The sequence below is a fragment of the Misgurnus anguillicaudatus genome, chromosome 4 (genome assembly GCF_027580225.2).
Source record: "Misgurnus anguillicaudatus chromosome 4, ASM2758022v2, whole genome shotgun sequence".
NCBI lineage: Eukaryota > Metazoa > Chordata > Actinopteri > Cypriniformes > Cobitidae > Misgurnus > Misgurnus anguillicaudatus.
This window is the reverse complement of record NC_073340.2, coordinates 15,446,621-15,466,104: the sequence shown is the minus strand read 5'-3', so window position 1 is coordinate 15,466,104 and position 19,484 is coordinate 15,446,621. Positions and strand designations below refer to the sequence as shown.

The 19,484-nt window shown below is 36.3% G+C and overlaps 1 protein-coding gene across 5 annotated transcripts in view; it reads right to left on the bottom strand.

The window, feature by feature from the left end:
• The window catches only part of plekha1b (pleckstrin homology domain containing, family A (phosphoinositide binding specific) member 1b), a 44,601-nt gene extending 26,105 nt beyond the window's left edge, over positions 1–18,496 (bottom strand). For all 5 annotated transcript variants that reach the window (XM_055175628.2, XM_055175629.2, XM_055175627.2 and 2 more), the window contains exons 1-4: positions 18,338–18,496; positions 9,338–9,498; positions 1,423–1,479; positions 305–350 (exon numbers count right to left, since the gene is read on the bottom strand). In XM_055175628.2, coding sequence (XP_055031603.2) covers positions 305–350; positions 1,423–1,479; positions 9,338–9,478 — 244 coding nt within the window. In that variant the 5' untranslated portion in view covers positions 9,479–9,498; positions 18,338–18,496. The remainder of the gene's footprint in view (positions 1–304; positions 351–1,422; positions 1,480–9,337; positions 9,499–18,337) is intronic.
• Between the last annotated feature and the right edge of the window lie 988 nt (positions 18,497–19,484).

Below are 19,484 nucleotides of genomic sequence, written 5' to 3'. Positions count from 1 at the left end.
AGCTACTATTTGTGAGAAGTAATGAGTAACTATAACTAATTACTTTTTTAAAGTAACGTTCCCAACACTGCCCCTTACTTAGAAAAATGCTGATGTGTCAAATACTTATTTTCCCCGCTGTACATACATACATACATATTTATACAACAGTTCTTTCTGGTTCTCAAATCTGATTGCCTAGCTTTTCTAGCAATTCAATATTCCCACAATATCATCAAAGGAACTGCTTTACCGTTTTTATCTTTCCAGCACTGGACGTTTTAGAATTAGTACCGGATATATATACACATATATATGTGCTTACCGAAGCAGAACTCTGCCTTTGGTCGCAGTTTGGTGGCATCACTAACCTTTAAATGACAAAAAAAGAGCAGATAAACAATAACATTGGGGACATGTACATTAAAAATAACTTTATACATTTATGGAATGTGTCACTTTATTCTATTAAACTTTAAATACATTTTAAGTATTTTTTAATAACAAATACACATTTTCGTTTTGGTATCTCAAACTTGTAAAATGGCAGGCAGTGCACCTGTCAACAAATTAGTAGTTTAATACAATACAAAAGTTAAAAACTATGTTTAAATTATTTAAAAAAATAAAAGTATTTTCATTATTCATTATTTTATGTTCAAAACCTTGCCTATTTGTTGGGGTGTTAGGATAAACAATTTGGATGATTTCAAATGTTAAGTACAACTGCAATTACTATTAAGACGTTAACAAGTATAAACACAAACAGTAAACATGATATTGCATAATCTAGTAAACCCCAGGTGGTCTTTATGGCTAAATGAAAAGTTTGTAGATTTCTCTCAAATCCTGAAAAAATACTACTTTCCTGTAATTACTGGTACATGTTTTGTGTCAGGTGGTACAAAATTTTATCAAACACATTTTAATTTTATTTAAAAGTATATTTATGATGATTAGGGCTGTCAAAAGATTAATCGCGATTAATTGCATCCAAAATAAAAATTTATTTTTACATAACATATGTGTGGGTACTGTGTATAATTATTATTTATATATAAAAACACACCCATTCATGTATATATATTTAAGAAAAATTGGTTATATTTATATATAAAATATTTAAATTTATATATAATATAAATAATATAAATGCATACAGTATTTAAAGGCAAATATTTCTTAAATATATACATGAATGTGTGTGTATTTATAAATACATAATATTTACACACAGTTCACACACACGTTATGTAAACACAAACTTTTATTTTGTATGCGTTAAATCTTAATTAATGTTTTGACAGCCCTAATGATGATTATGATGAATGAATTCATTTGAATTAATTAATTTACCACTGTAGGACCAGACAGATAAATGTCCATACCAACTGATAAATTAATCAAATTAAACAATTTACATAAATTAAAACAATGACAAACCTTGGATATATACTTTAATTTGAGGGAGCCAACATCGGATGTTCCTTCTGGAAGATTCTGCAGAGAGAAGAATAGATCGGAGCTCAGAGCAAGTAATGTCATAAAACTCTGAATAAAAAACTATACAAATTGACTTAACATAAGAAGTAGCTGCAACATAAAAAGTGTGTGTGCGCCCGCGCGCGCATGTGTGTGTGTGTGTGTTGTGAGCTGTATTTGAGGGCAGACAAGGACAAAATTTAAAGTAAGCGTACAACATTATCCAAAGTTAAGAAATTGCAGGGAGGTCTATGAAAGTTTTAGCAAACTTCCACATATGCCATGAGGTAAATAATTTAGCTGAAGCATCAATAAAAGATGTTGGCTGGGGTACTGACTGTTATTATAAAGTGAATAGAACAGAACCTGCATTTGGCAGGACAGGAAAAGAAAGTTCACTGAATAAAAACACAGAAAGAAACAAACAGACACCCCCTGACAGCTTGTGCACATATCAGCAGAGATTTCTGCTCAATTGTTATACATCAGTAAAGAATGACACAGTTCTCTCTCTTATTCATCGCAAAATTAAGAAAAAATTATGTAGCAAGATCTAAAACATTTCTAAATATATCTCTGCGTTTATAGTGTCAGTCTAGGTTGTTTTACATGGTACGCTGAAAGCGGTGGAATGGTGGTGGAGTGGACATTACCATGGGTGCAGTCAGCAAATTGACACTTTTTGTATTAACTGAAAACTACATAAAACATGACAAAAATTCTGTGTTTGGGTCATCTTGTCATAGTTTCAAGGGATTCTCAAGCGAAAATTAATATTACCCCATGATTTACTCACCCTCAAGCAGTGTTGGGTAAGTTACTCAAAAAAAGCCATTAATTACTAGTTACTAATTACATCTTCAATCATGTAATTATAGATTACTTTAAAAATTACTCTCTCCAAAAAGTATTTAATTACTTACTAATTACTTTCTAAATCCTATTAGTACATGATACAAGAAAAGGCTTGAAATGGCTCGAAAAAATAATATAAAAAAGTACATCAATTATTCTGGATCCACTTTAGGGTCCAATTCTCTCTATTAACTAACTTTTAACTACTTTTGCCTCAATATACTCCAACTACTGCTTATTAATACTAAAAAGGTTGTTAATTTTAAGTATTGGTAGAAATGGGGAGGGTTAAGGATGTAGAATAAGGTTTTGCAAAATCAGGCATTAATATGTGCTATTATGTATTAATAAACAGCCAACATCTCATTAATATTAATGCTAATAATCAACCAGTTCATAAGAATTGTAAACTAAAACCATGTTAAATCCACTTTAGATTACAAGAAAAATAAGAGTAATCCCTTACTTTACTTTTTCAAGGAAAAGTAATTAAATTACAGTAACTAATTACCTAGTAACTAGTTACACCCAACCCTGCCCTCAAGCCATCCTTGATGTACATGGTTAACTTCAAAGTTCAATGAATCAAAGTTATTTTAGAAAATATCCTGGCTGTTCAAAGCTTTAAAATGGTAGTAAACATCTAAAATCTTTAGTTAAGATTGTATACATTATATAGTACAAATTTTACACAATTAGCTCAGTGTAGTTTTTGATACGCCTTAGCTATGATTTGAACTAAGGTTTGTTGTTTATTTTGCTTGTCATCAGAAATAAACTACTCTAAAAGGACTCTATTGTTATGGATTCTTTGCGGAGTTAACCAGAAGTTATGTTTGTTCCACGAAAAACCGCTTGATATTGTTATAACTGCTGAAACCGTCTATAGCTCTAGGAATTAGAGCGTACTCACACTATCCAAACCGCGCCCAAGCACAATTGACCTATGGCTAAGCCACGCCCCCTCCACTCAGTTGGACAAACAATCAACATTCGGTGATAGGCACTATGGCAGGTGTCACAATAGGAGACATTTCACAGGAGGCAATTGATGATTTTTGGAGACAGAAAGACTATATATCATCCCGAAGTCACCAAAAGGGCCTTAACTATGCATTGGAGGGTTATATTAATAATTTTATTGTTGAGAAGGTTGATGAAAAGCTTCACCTCCAGGCAAAAATGTACAGGTGACAGTGTAAACGCGATAAACCGCATCTCGTTGCCATCATGATCAAATAAAATATGTACATGTCCAAGTTGCATACGTTTCCAGGACAAGCCTTTTTACCATCTTTACCAAGAGTAGCCTACCTCTCCGTTAGTTTGGTGCTACAGTATTTACATGAATCATTCAGCACAACATTGCTATTACAAATAACATTTGTTATCTCGGTTAGTTACAGACACATTATTGAAGCTAAGTGACATGATGTACAACGCAGCTAGAAGCTAACGTTAACGTGTTCTAATGTTAGGGATGTTAAAGATAATGTTTAAATACGTTGTTGACTTAGCTTAGAACAGATGTAGACATCCATGTTTAATTTATCCACTGTTTAGTTGGTGTTGTGCTCTACCACATAACTTAATCCAGAACAGACACTTATGTTGTTTAAAATGTGGCTTGGGAAAGGGTAAAAATACACAACGTTGTCCAGCCTCTCGGGTAGAGATCGACCGATATATCTGTTTTCCGATATTTTCCCCGATATTTGAGCATTTTCCGATGATCGGATATCGGGTTTGTGATATCGGATTGACCGATAAACGAGAGAATTGAGAATTGAGCGCTGGACGCATCTGAGGAGAGGAGCTCACAGCAGCAGCAGCGTGCACAGCAGATATGATGGCGGAGTGATGCGACTTCATTAAAAGGACTTTGAGTATACTTACTTTGCATCTGAGGCATTTATAAGACATCTTATTTGTGCATTAATGTATGTTATGTTAAATAAGTTGATATATTAAAAGCAATGTATGCAGTTTGTCCAAGAATTGAGACGAACTCACAAAATCACGTGCTGTTCACTTACCGGGGTTGAAGGCTGAAGCTTTTAACAAGATTTACCCCAAGTTATATTAAAATTTACCAGATAAACATTATTTTGCTAAAATATCTATATAAATGTCTGTGGATATGAATTAATTATTTATTACCTCCGCAAGCGGTCACAGTTTGATACAGTTAATGCGTGAGTAAATGCATAGATAACAGCGCTGTCAACAGCCATTTCATAAGCTATAACAACAAAATATTAATTATTCTGACATCAAATAACATTACCAGTTAAGAAATTCAGTGATATATAAGCCGTTTTGTTTGTCTGAATGTAGTATTCCAGTCAGTGACATTATTTGTAAAACCTCTTTGCTAACTACTTGTTGGACTGCTAAAGGCTACATGTTGCTGGTCAAAACAACCATATTATATCCCAAAAAAGGCACTTAATCCACCCGTTTTACTCTAGAAACTATGTATAACAAGCAGCCAAGTCAACTCCGCTATACTTTTCTCTCTCTCCCGCTGCCAACCGCAGCGCGACCTTTGGATCAGTCCATTTCTGACGAAATTATAGGGGTGTTTGGAATGGTCCATGTATTGGGAATATAGTTTCTACATTATTCATTAAATTAATATTATTCTTCACTCTTTCAGACCCCTCTATTTATTACTTTGTATGCAAAGAGGGAGTGATTGTGATGATGATTATTATTATAAGGGTTTGTTCAGTTCAGTAGTGTTGTAGTAATTATTATTATGTCAAAAACAAAAGTATAACAGTAAATAAAAATCGGTTCAGCATATCGGTTATCAGGCACATAAGCATCCAAATATTTGTTATTGGCATCGGTTTAAAAAAATGAGTATCGGTCGATCTCTACTCTTGGGATACCTAGTGTCGGAGTTTCATGTACCCCATGCCCACCGTTTGACCATTTTAAACTTAAAATAACAATAAAAACATATAAAAACTAATAAACTAACTGCTGCAATGCATTTCAATGGACGTGGAAGCAGAGAATATCCGAGTGTATTGGATTACCCATGCGCACTGTGATTGGCTCATTGCGTTTGGGGGGGCGTGGCTTAGCCATAGGTCAATTGACCCCAAAAGCCTGGTTCGTTTGACTAGTTTGATCGCTCCATACTGTGCCTGAGTGCACTTTAAAAAGCACAGTGTGAGCGCTAATCGAACTTCAGAGTGTGATTCAGAAGCGAGTGTGACAGTCATTTAACTTCATCTGCTTTTGTAAAAACCTTCTGATGTGCACAGCACGATTAAAGTATGTGAATGTCTGAGTACCATAAGCGATGGATCGATAATGCAATATGATGGGGTGTGTGTTATTGCATCCCTTACGACACAAAATAGAAGCCACAAACTTAACATTACGATGGGCTTCAGTGTTGAGAGAGCACTTTACTACTTGATTTCTTCAAAACAATCGCATTCTAAGAATGAAAGCGTGCTCAGGCGCGGATCAATGAAAGTACATTGTTAGTGGAAGCTTGTGGGGGAGTGGGCACTGGGCAGGGGGGCAATAGTGCTCGGGCACAGTTCAGTCAAGTTTGATATAACGTGAGTGCACCCTTAAATAACATTCCAAATTATTTTCTCCTCCTCAATATTTTCAACACTCAACTACAAGCTCAGTAAACTGTTCTATGATTGGTTGTTAATAATCTGTTTAATGATTGGTTAAAGTCTAAAATTAAATTACTTTTATCTTGAGGGGTACCAGCCTTGAAGAGCCGTGCCACGCAAGCGGTTGCCTAAGCACCACATGCAAACTGCCTGTGAAGCCGCCCGCATATTGCCCTTTCACATGTCTCCAATATAAAAATGAACTAGACACTTGCGACTGCCGTTTCTCATCTGAAAGGCCCATAACAGAGAACAAAGACTTGTAGCATACCCATTCATTTTCAGCCCAAATTAGGTTGTAGGGATGCAACGAAAGCAAAATTTTAGGCCAAAGACGAATAAAACGATAGTGATTTAGTACTCGAGACCGATTTCTGCTTTCTCGGACTCGTCCTGGATTTCAAAGACCTGGTCTTGACTCGGTCTCTGACCACAGTGGGAGGGGAAGGACTCAGAATTTCAGATCGAAAGACTCTGCATAGGCGGTTTCGTACCCATCACTAAAACAAAACACTCAGCCGAATACTGAACAACCGAACATTCTTTTTTATTTTCCCAATTATTTTACCTATAAGTCACATTTTTGGAATTTTTACAATATTTATTTCACATATTCAACAATTAAACAGTTCTTTAACTAATTAAACATAATAGTTGCTCTTTAATTTATCTCCATTAAAGTGTTCTTTACAATAGAAATGGACAGCTTTTGCAGAAGAACTTCAGTATCTGTAACCCTAAAGTGGGCAGAAGCTTATTTTGAGAGGAACTTTGAAATGTACAGTTCCTCCCACAATACCATTTAGTCTTAACTAGAAATGCAAATAGCAAAACATGGTTTTATGGGACTGTGATGTAAAATAAAGACTACTGACTGTTTTACAAAATGCCTCACTGCATTTTAAAATAAAAGTATTTGCTTGTTTGTTTGATTGTTATTTTGTTTAGTCGGTCGTGTCAACCCATAAGAAAAAACAAAATATAAATGCATAAAGCTCAAGCTGACAACCCATTTGATAATTTCCACAAAATTTTTATGGAAGAAAAGCATACTAGATTCTTGCACCTAGATTCAGCAATTTCATTGCTAAAAACAACGTTATTTTGTGTATTTGGTATAATACAATGTGTTCGCATGGTTTATGATAAAAAACAAATAATTTTTCAATACCGTACGTTTTTGTAGCTCCAGATATCCTGCCTTCCTCAAATACAATGATTTCGTACAAAACTCATATATCTGAAAAGCGCTGTGGCCCTGATTGGCCAGCTTATCTGTACATTGTGACTGGCCTGAATACTTTGGGCATCAGCCAGAAATATGACGCTCCTTCGCTAACAGGAAAGATTGCTTGCTGACAGGAGTTCATTTACAAGCTTTGAGTCAAAGCGGGAGGAATTATGATAATGTCGGTCTTGTCTACGTCAACAGGCCCAGGAAGTAAACTGTTGCCTACAATCCGTGTGTTTATTGTGGTCCAAGAAAAGAGGTTTACGTTGGAAACGATAACTCGAGTCATCATTTACCTTGGGGTTTGTACCTTTTTGCATATCATTAATATGTACTAATACACACTTACACACCAAAGGTAGAGCATACCATATTTGCTCTTTAAATGAAATAAATAAAAGTCCTAGTGGTCATGAATAACAAGAGGTTGAGAAAATAACATCATTTTCAGTTACAAGTGAACTGACACAGTCAGAAACCTATAATCTCAGACAAGGATGCCAATAAAAAGATGTGCTGTGAAATGTGGCCCATACAGATGCGAATACATTTACACACACACACAGCAAGTGTATTCTCCATCTCTCTGAATGGTTACAGTGGTCTGAAAGCAGAGACGGATCGATCCTCTTCAACTCTTTATGAGATTACAAAGCCCACCAGAGCCCACAGCACTTATATTCTTCCAGCCATAAGCACATGAAACTCCACTTAAGTAAGCTAAGTTTCATAGGTAAATGGTCATTAACAGTTCACAAACGTATGCGTGACAACCGCTTTCCAAAACTGTAATGACAAGATGTGCAAAAAAACTATTTTAGAATTATGCAAATACTTTGCTTATCAAGATGATAGTCATGATAAATAAAAATAGTCCTCTATAGTTACTCCCCAAAACCACAGATACCATATGGTCCTACAGCAGAACTATGGTGTACCATATGTCTAACCATATTGTAAACAGTGGTGTAGAAACAAACATACATAACTGCGACAAAATATCCGCTGCCAAAAAGTTGGGCACATGATTATGAACACATAAAGGTTAAGCGGTAATTCTGCTGTGGCTAGCTCTTACCTACTAACATCCTCCTATAGCTTACTGAAATGGTTTTATTATAGCAAAAAGTAAAATAACCATTTTTTTGGTGTATTGATTACCATTTATAAAACCATGTTTCACTACAAAAATCATGATTAAACTATGGTTTCTGTTGCAAAACAATGTATAGTTTGCGGTAACCATAGTTTAACTATAAACTGGGCTCGCAAAATCACAAGCCCGCCGTCAACGGGCTATTGAACCTTAATACATCTCCGCCCTGCCCATCGGGCTATCTTGACTTATAGAGAGGAAAAATATATTTAAATGCTTTGCATTCTCTCATAGATTTGGTTGGGTTGTAATTATGTTGTATCTAATTCAGGCATTCAAGATTGAACCACGTTCGTGTTTACTTTCACTTTCCATTCGCGATTGCGCAAAGCGGCAAACTGTACACGAAACAAGCAGTAACCTACTGATTTGTCATTGAGGATCTGTTGTGCAAAATTTTCTCCAAGTCGTCATGTCAGTCATTACTTTAATCACGTAAAAATAACATCTCTCGCAACAAACTTAAAAGTGATATAGATTGCATGTGCAATGAAGAGAATTGCGAAAAAGCTACAGTATGTGACTCCGTGCAGAACTCGCTCTTAAAGCGACAATAGCCCCTATTTTTCTGATCAGAAAAATGATCCAATCTGTAACTGAAAAAACATTGTATGATCCAAACTGTGATTTTTGTGACCCATTGAACCACTATTAAATTTAACCATATCAAGTGTGGCAGGAACAACTGGCTTGCATGAAAATCCAGACTTTTTGTTTGTTAAAAAACAGCATCAAAATACAACAACAAGAATAGCAGAGCAAACATTGAGGTCAGTGGTCCTATAGGCTTCGTATTGGCAAAATTTGGGCCGAAAACTAATTGAGGAACCCTGTGTTATGCCATCACTGTCGAGTGGCATTTTCTTATCTGTGACTTCAGTTAATATGTCAGATTCAGAATCTGAAGTTTATAGATATTTCAGTTCAGTTAGAAGCAAATATTTGTATTTATGACTGTATTTTTCATGAAACTTTTTTTTATACCTGGGGGTTATCCATGTACCAGACCAGGCTGCCCTCCTGTGTGTCCAGGATAAAGTAGCGGCGTAGAAACTTGCCGCTGTTCTCTACTTCCTCGATGTCTAGAAAGCCACAATTTCGATTCTGACGATCTACGTACGGCATTTCTAAAGCTGTGCATTACCCTGCAACAGAGAGAGAAAGATGATTATAAAGATGAAAATATTTGAAGGGTAGAAAAATAAGAAGTTGATGGTGTTTAGAGGAAATATGGCATTTTTGCATGCAATCATCTGGCAATTTTTTTTATTTATTCTTATTTTGCTAGGTTTACATTATTAAGTTTTTGGTTTTAACACTGTGTTTTAAATTGAAAACTTATATCGTCTATAATGGCGTTTTAGAAAAGTCTCTCTTAAACTCTAGCTGTGATTTAGTAAGCACATGAACCCAATCTTTGTATCCGACATCTATTACTGGACCACATCATACGCTGAGCACTTTCTCAATCCCATGTGAACTGGAAGTGAATTAACTATTACCAACATCATCTAACTAAGATGTCCAATGATCTCCAGGCAGGGCCATAAGAGCTCTCTCTTCCTCTATTCCCATGTCACCACTTCATCCTTCAGTGATGGAGTAACAAGGTGCGTTCCATTCGACAGGGTCCCTACAGAGTGTTCACTGCTCCCTACTCCCTGAGCACGGTATATCAGTTGAAGAGGACTTCACTGACAATAACCGCTCATTTGGAACGGCCTGCAAACGTCATCAAAGAAAGTCAACGACGGGGTCGCACAGATTGATATAACAAATATATATAGGACTACATTCATATTTTAATTTTTATTTACTATCACATTTAAAATATGTACACTATACAATAACAAAAAAACATTGAGTACTACGTAATGAAAAACGTATGTTTATTATACACTTAATTGACTATTGCTGCTATTACTTGACTAGTAACAGAATTGAAGACCTGCTGTAACTGTCATGCAAATATGAAAGTAAACTTTTATTTGGTTAACTATGTGTTTTTAAACGATTGTCATATAATTGCATAGCGGTCTGACCGTTCTGACTGGTGATCACGTGATGCACGCAATGACAGTTGGGTGATTATCGCTCTCCACTTCCTGTGAAGTGATGTACCGATGTTCCCTGATGTATCGATGTTCCCTGATTCCCTATGCCATGCCCAGTGCCCTTCGAACTGAACATGTTCGCTCCCTTCGGATTAGAATCTCACTTAAGATGGCGGAATACCCTGTGAAGTCCACTTCGCAGTCCACTTACGGTCGAATGGAACCTACTTACAGTTCTGTCTATCCAATGTGTAACCTTTGACCTTTGCATACTGTACGTGCTGATGTACAGGTACAGTGCAACCAAAGCCACTTTAGGGAATCCTTCAAGGTTAGCATAAAAACATGTAATGCTGTTTTATTTTAATGTTAATGGAGAAGAGGCTTTAGTTCAGTAAGCTGAATAAACCACTTTTTTGAAGAAATAGCATATTATTTAATTAATCGCCAGCCTGTTCGTTAATCTTCAACACGTTTTATATTAAACAGTAATTTTGTTGGAAACTGTATTTAGGTTTTACTGTGATTAAAATGATTTTATAGGAAAAGGCAGAGTATGAAATGCCACAACAGGTAGGACTTATGGCATTGCCACCAATATTACCATTTAATGCTAGACATTGTCTAACATTATTATTGTCTAAAGAAATGTAAAATATCAATGTTTTCTTTCACTGGCTTTCAAGTTTTTCCAATTAAAATAAGACTTAAAATATGACTGTTGATAATGATATAATTTATGTCTGATTACAATGAAATAAAGCTTTATAATGAGTAAATATTTTTATTAAATCTAAAAGATGTAGCCTATTACTTAAATGGCTTCCACATTAACAATTTTAGTTAGGATTACATTTTAGTAACTAATATCACTGCTATGTATATCCAGTAAAGCCGTTTAAAATGTAATCTTAAATTGTGTCAGGATTCAGGAAACTGTAATGGGCCTTTCAGACGGGAAGCAGCAGTCGCGAGTCTCTAGTTCATTTTTAATAGGAGACATGCGGAAAGTGGCTAAATGCATGTGGTTTCACAGGTGGAGGGCAGCGGAGGCCCAGCTCCTTATGGCAGACGCTGACTGACACAACACTCTGACCGCCTGCTACTGATGTCACTGATCACTGTGACTGGCTGTGGTGATGCACGTGATTGAAGTTGATTGTTACAGTTTTTCCAATGGTAGAATATCCAAGGTTGATATCTTCCTAAACAGAGTATCTCTAGTGCAAAACAGCATGCTGGCTTTAACAGATTGGCCAATCAGGTCAAAGGTCATACAATAAGGGGATTGTGTATTGTACAGTATACTAGAACTATCGATACATACATCACAGCCTGCACAGCCTAACGACATGTGTATTAAGTCATTAATGACGCAATAATGTTACAAAAAAAAATCTTCCACTGTAAATCTCATTTTTGTCCAAACCGACTATGACATTTTGTGATTTAGTTTCTATTTGTTTCTATTAGTTATTTTGTGCTATACTAAGAAGCCTCACCCCCAGTAAAATCTCACTGGTCCAAAACAAAACACAAATCCTGATTGCATGAGATCGGTTTGGTGTGTGCCATAGTGTTGCGCGATTTGCCCCAGAATAGATCAACCTATCATCAGCCTGTGAAACCGCTGATACACGATAGTATCAGGGGGTGGGGGAATAGTTTACTCATTTATGACAAGTCACTGGATTGGTGGACAAAAAAAACTTTTGTAGGTGTGATCTGCCGATACAGATTTTTGCAGATTCAGATTTTCTTTCTAAGAACTATACCGTATTTTCCGGACTATAAGTCGCACTTTTTACATAGTTTGGCTGGTCCTGCGACTTATAGTCTGGTGCGACTTATATGTCAAAATGTATTTACATGCACCAAAAGAAAACTAACATGCACAAAAAGAAAACATTACCATCTACAGCTACGAGAGGGCGCTATATGTTGCTCCTGTAGCCTACCCCTGAAAAAAAATTAAAAATTAATTAATTGAAACATTAACTTAAAGACGATGGAAAAAGACTTAACAAACAAAATGCCCCTAAAAAGAATAATCATTTTCTAAATAAATGCGACTTATAGTCCAGTGCGACTTATATATGTTTTTCCTCTTCACGACGCATTTTTTGACTGGTGCGACTTATAGTCCGGAAAATACGGTAAGTGACTAGCCTGGGTTTCCCCATGCTGCCTTGCGCGGACATTTATTCACGCTGCAAGTCTAACATGGAAACTATGGACCAATTTTGCCCCTGAAATAGGGAACCAATCAGAGAACGGGGAGGGGGCCACAAGATGATGGCGACGTCTATGCGACTCACTAAAGCAGTTTTGTTTATCCAACACGGCAGCAGACGTGAAGTTTCTTTTCGATGCAGCCTTAGATAGTGTTCCAAGTAGTTCTGAATGCAATTTTATTAAAAAAGCTACTTTTGGCATTTAACAATTTCATATCCAAACATCCTTTTTGCATATGGCAAGACATGATAGCCACAGAGTTATATAGGACCAACCTGCTAGGCATCGTCGTCGACGAAGTATAATTAACTTATAAATGGTAAGTGGTATTTATTAATATCATATTGGCTGCGTTCGAAAACTCTAAATTGCTGCGTTCTGAGGCAGCTTTCCAAGGCAGGAAGGCATCAAGGAATGTCCGAATTCAGTGTTAGGTTTTCTTCCTGTCTCCTGAGATACCTATGCGTATTGGTCGAGCATGGTCGAGTTCGAAAACATAAAATGGCGGCCAAGGAAGCGACTGGAGCACAAATTTAGTGTAAATAAAGGTAGATTTTCACTTTTTACACATTTTAATTGCATTTCTAGTGGAAATTAGAATTTTAGTTTTCAAATATGTGATTAGTTATCACAAAGGTGCTCTCTGTTTATATTTCAAACACGCTGCCTTTGAAGTGTGTCCGAAAGTCTTTCTCTGAGCTGCCTTCAAGCCTCCGAAGTCATTTCCTCATGAGGCAGCGAGGCAACGAGTCACTGACTTGAGTTTTCGGACGCAGCCAGAGTCATTATGCCTGTACTGTGGTTGTCACAGTGCCACTAAGTTGTGTTGCTTTTCAATATCAATATACAGCTACCGGTCTAATTGCATAGCTTTCAGCTGTGTGCACATGTACCGATAAAAGTTGTTGATGCTTGAATTTATGTCGCTCTGCATACATCATCTTTTATAATTGAAACGATTGGCTATGAGCTACGTACAGACACATTTGATAGACATTCGTAGCGCCCAATAAATGGCTCTGGGCATTCGTAAACTGACACGCCTCAAATACGAGAAAATGAGCATATGGATCCCAGACCACGTCTCATTCTCTATGAGATAATAATTGACAGCAACAGCATATAAGCTACAAACTAAAAACCAATTTTCTTTATTAAACATTGCACTTCACAAGCTGCATTAAATTACAGGATCTTCTTTCATTTGAACAGTTCTCTAAATAAAGTGCTCTCAGACTCAGTCAGGCTCACTGACATAGATGTCCAAATCAGTTGTGAAACTGATTGCTGCTTCGGGATGAGCTTGTACCTGGCTGTGTGTGTGATAAGTAGGGATGGGAAGGGTGTTTTTTGTAGTTATAGCACCATTTGGAGATCTGTAATTACATTTGGCGTGTTTGATGTCATGTTGCCCTGTGCAGACCAACCTTTTGAATGAGTGATAGCCGTTCTATCATAATATACAGTACGTGAGAAAGTTGAACATCTGAAAGCCACAGGGTATAAAAGAGGAACAGAGAATGAAAGGTAGGCTTACACATCACAGGTGCAGTGTGTACAAATATGTACAGATAACACACTTGCTATACTTAACAGCAAGTCTTTGAGCTGATACAGTAGATTCTTGTCAATCCGAAACAGACCTCATAGATTTCACACTATACACTGATAATTAATTCTTTAAATAACCAATGTTTCATTAGGAAATAGTACAAACACAAGTGTTATTCTGGACAAAGACACTTGTATTTTCATTTCCAATTACAAAGTTCAGTGTTTCAATACAAACATTACACCAGTTTCATGCCATCATTTAGAAAGCAAAAGAAAAAATTTAAAGCTCACATAGCACACGCTGTTTCAGCATTTCTGATGTTAATCTGGAGTACCTATAGAGTAGTATTATTACATCTTTTATATCTCCTAAGAGTCTTTATTTTAATCAGATTTATAAAAGAAAGATTAGCTTTACCGAATCTTTCCGATAACGTACGAAAAAATGAAGATGGAGGAGTTACTACCGCGGGAGGAGCGAGTACGAGTCATGGAACAACACTGTTTAACTTATGATTCACTACATGTTTGAGTCATTTATATAATATGCACGTGCCTATTTCCAACATAAGACAGAAGTCTTACTTACCGCATGCAACTAATAACCCGGTTGTGAAAATCCAGCGCATCAAACACACACGCAAAACTTCGCTGCTACCCTGGATAATAAACTATATTGTTTCCATAATGTTGGCTGTCTTCTCTTTACATCCAAAAACACACTTCTTCTTTCGTGCCATTGTTGAGTTTTGATTTAAACAAGGCTGTGTCGTGTGATGTGATGTTTGCAAGTTCTAGCGTCTCCCGCTGATTGCCGGGTGGGCGGGGTTTTCTGGGGGGGAAGTGCCCATATAAAGAAGTGATACGTATAGAAACCTTCGAAACGTCAGCTGGACCCGTAATCGAAAAAAATAACTTTCAGAAACTTGTAAGAACCCTGGCGAAGTGCATTCGGCACAGAAATACTCCGTAACACGCCCAACTGCTTTTTTGACACTTTGCCTACGTTTAGCATGAGGAAACAACTCTATAACTGTGTTAATAAGTCAGAATGCTTGAAATACCATTAAACCACCCCTTTAAATATCAGTGTTAACTTACAATCCTTACAAACTTGTTTTGTGGCCGTACGCACCAACAAAATTTGCTAATGGTATGTTAAAGTTACATTAAGATATCTGTCTCCTTTTCTACATGTCCGTGAACCATGTCCTTGGGCATTTATCAGCACTTCTGGTTTGATTTTAATATTTAGAGAGAGAGACAGTGTTCAAGGTTATAGGCAATAAAGTGAGAGTCTTGCCTTCGCTCTCACCAGATTTTTTTAACGAAGGAAGAAATAATTCTGTAGCAGCAGTGTGGGTCTTTAAAATAACAAAAACATATGTTGATATAACTTCAAATCACATAAGAGTGGTTTCCCGGACAGGGATAAGCTTAAGTCTAGGGATGTGCATCGATGCATCGCGCTCCCATTAAAAAGACGCGTCTAAAATAGATTCTGAATCGTAAGACTCCGATTCAGTGTTTCATGCACAGCATGTACTACAGCTCCGTGATCAGTAGGAATCTAAAATCACTACAATTTTGACTCGTGTATAACATGCATTTAAAAAAGCAACACTCATCAAACACAATCATTTAAAATATTCTTTATTATCATGAAAATACCTGAAACGATCTGAAGAACAGCGATTTAAATATGCCTCTAGATATTTCCTGGAATAGTGTTAGTAATGCTACTTCTTCTGTGGCACAAATGGTGTTTCTAAGCGAGAGCGCCCTCTGGCTTTTGGATGTGGCTGCATTTCCCCGTAATTCATTCAAATTCATTCACTGAGAAAACGCGCATTTCCCAGATTAATTGTTACAACCCTACTTAAGTCAGGACAAGGCCTTAGATTAATTAGAAAATATAACTAGTTTTAACAAACATGCCTTACTAAAAACATTAATTGAGTGTATTTTGACGCAAAACAAAGGGCACTGGTGTATTTTAAGATATGCCAGTACAAGTTGTTTTCAGTTTGGACAGCTCTTACATTTATTTGAGTCTAGGAATAGTCTAATCCCTGTCCGAGAAACCACCCCATAATGTTTTACAGTGTAAGCAGTATAATTTTACATTTGATTACTTAATTTCTGTCCCTTAAACCACAGACCAACCTGAAGCACTGTTTATTTGATTAAATTTAAGGGTGATTTCTACATTTACATGCCAATGTTGATTTGATTAATTTATCAGCACATCATGTAATTAATTTGAATTTTTTTAAATATCACTTGACAGCTTTACTATTATCCCATTTGCGGTACTATACTATAATGTATTACGCTTATTATGTGTACTGTTTTTGAACCTGATTATTGTACAAAAATGTCTGGTCAGACATTACAATATCATAATTTATTCACTAACTCCACAACACACCATAAATAAGGCTGTAAATTTTTTTAACCATCACCAAAAGATTTTTATTTTAAAAGAGCCAATTTACAGGAACTGTGCTTTGATACACTTGAGATACTTGCTTGACAAGTCACACATATCTTGAGACAAAATACCTTGAGCAAAACTTCAAACGCAATAAAACCACTTAATTATAATAATTATTTCATAGTTTTCAACTGAATAATTTCCATGCTAACAATCCTAAACCAAAAACTTTAAAATCAAAGCCAGTACTCTGATGTTAAGGTTTCCAATACGAGTCATGTTTTCATGAAACTTCACTGTGTTGTTTAGTAATAGCAGATTTGTGACAACTATGTAACATAATGTTGTGGTAAATTTCTGGTACAGCAAAAGAAAAGAGATCGTAAGGTAATAATAATATAATAACTACTATACATCAATCAAAAAACACCTAAATGAAATAAAAACCAAAACTACAATTCAAAACAGTGGTTGACAGCTGTCACATCAATAATAAGCTAATAGACTCAAATAAGATGCATATCATTAGTATCCTTGTGAGCTTGACATGCCTACACAGGCAGTACCAAAACGTACTATGGTACTACCATGATTTTTATGTTAATACTAGGGCTGTGCAAAAATATCGATACAGCTAACTATCGTGATAGTTAGCTGTATCGATAGTGTATCGATATTTCGATCTCTACTATCGATATTTTACAAACCATCAAATCCCCCTGTGTGCGTCAAACGACCTCCTCTGCCGCTGCTGTAGTTGTCACTGTCCAGATGTCTGCCATTTACGGCCATTCGGCCAATGTCTCAGAAGATAGAGGGAGTGAGAAAATGGCAGAAAATTTAAAAACACCTGCAGCTTTCAAAGAGCTTCAGGTGTTCAGCTCAATTTTTTTACATTTTTGATAAAAAAAGAAAAAGTATTGCAATGTATTGCAACACGCAACGCATTTTATTGTATCGTGATACGCATCATATCATGACCCATGTATCGTGATACGTATCGTATCGGGAGACCCTTGCCAATACCCAGCCCTAGTTAATACCATACCATGGTACCATCAGTAACTTACATGACCATGTAAATACTATAAAAATTAAAAAAAGTATGGAGTATAACAAAGTACTGTGATATCTGATACTATAATTGTAGACCACAGTCCAATGTCAAATTTTCACAAGGCAGGATAGATTGGCTTCTAAAGTGGCATTTACGTATCAGACATGGCAAAAAAAACTGTTATAGGCTATTGCAACCATGCAAAACTGTACAGTTTGAGATGGGTCAGAGGAAGCACCTGGCTTTTATTCGGCATTATGGCTTCACACTGAATTGTGTGTAACGTTAAGCACTGAACAATTTTAACTCGGCAGTCGGACGCGTTTTAGTCTTCTCTATTATTGATTATTATGGATGGACAGAAATGCAGTCAAGTTTATAAGCTTTTACACGAGCGTTCAGACATGACACAGGCATAACGCATCAATCCCACATCAGACATGATTAATCTATCCTTCAAAGTGGTTTTATTATATTTCCAGGTTTCAAGTAAAGAACTGTTTGAAACAGGAGCGACGTTTTTTTCATAACGTGAGGTAATAAAAATCTCAGGTAAATGTGTAACTATGTTACTTCAACAAACAAAGCACACGCCGCCCCTAATATTCATAAATACTGCGCGTAACATAAAAGTAGAAGAAACTTACAAACTCATAAGCAACTGTGAAACTGGTGTTTAGCAGTGTGTTGTCCGTCAGTGTTGGCCTTTCAGCCCATCTCCCTCAAACTTCCGACGGTCTGACTGTGTGACTGTCTTCCTCGCAGCTGACGGGCGCGGAGAGCGGAATTACCAAGCCTACTATGGATAAGGCCAAGCTCATGATTATTAATTAGGTCGTTCTAGCGTTGGCTAGGCAACCATTCCTCAGATTTGATAATTCGTCAGTTGAATAACGCCCACATGCCAACGTTTGTCTTTCGACCAATCAGCTGTGAGCGTTACGTCAATTGATTAATATTCATGAAAGTCTATTTTGCTGTACAAAGATTTGTTCCATTGCAAACGATTTATTGCACAGGATAATGAAAATTGTTGTACATAAAATATTTTTACTGAGTGCTAAGACGAATACACCACTTATTTATTAAACTGTAGCGTATAATGTTTTAGTACAGGAATTTATTTTATATGGTAATTATTTTATAAGACTAAGATTTACAGTACATTAACACCATGCTATTGTAACATTACATTACATTTATGCATTTGGCAGACTTTTATCCAAAGTGTCTTACTGTGCATTCAAGGTACATTTGAATCAGTAGATTATGTGAAACAAACCCATGATATTTCCTCGTCTCACAATGCTGTGAGCCAGAAACACAACTAATGTTAACTGAACAACCTCCAAAATAATATAAACAAACTTTTTTGTGAAAGTATTGATGTTACGTGGTATTGTAACTTTACCTGTTAGGAAGGGTGCCTATATCTTCACATTTCAACTGCTCCTAGATGACTTTGAACTGAAGAAGGAAGCCGTATTGTATTGCAAACTATGGGAAATCCCCCTGAATACAAGAGAATAAGTCGGTGCTTCATTGTTCTTGTAAGATCTGAGTATAGGTTATTAGAGGTTATAGTGACCTGCACTCACATAGGGATGATATGACATATTTATTGTGAAAAGTTAACATAAAAACAAATGCTATACTGTATACGCAAACAAATAACTGGCATAACTGTTATATTTGACAATTATACACTTGGCAGATGCTTTTTACATTGCATTACATCACATGAATTTTTTATCACTATCGGTGTGACCGAAAGCTCTAAAATGCTACCTGCGG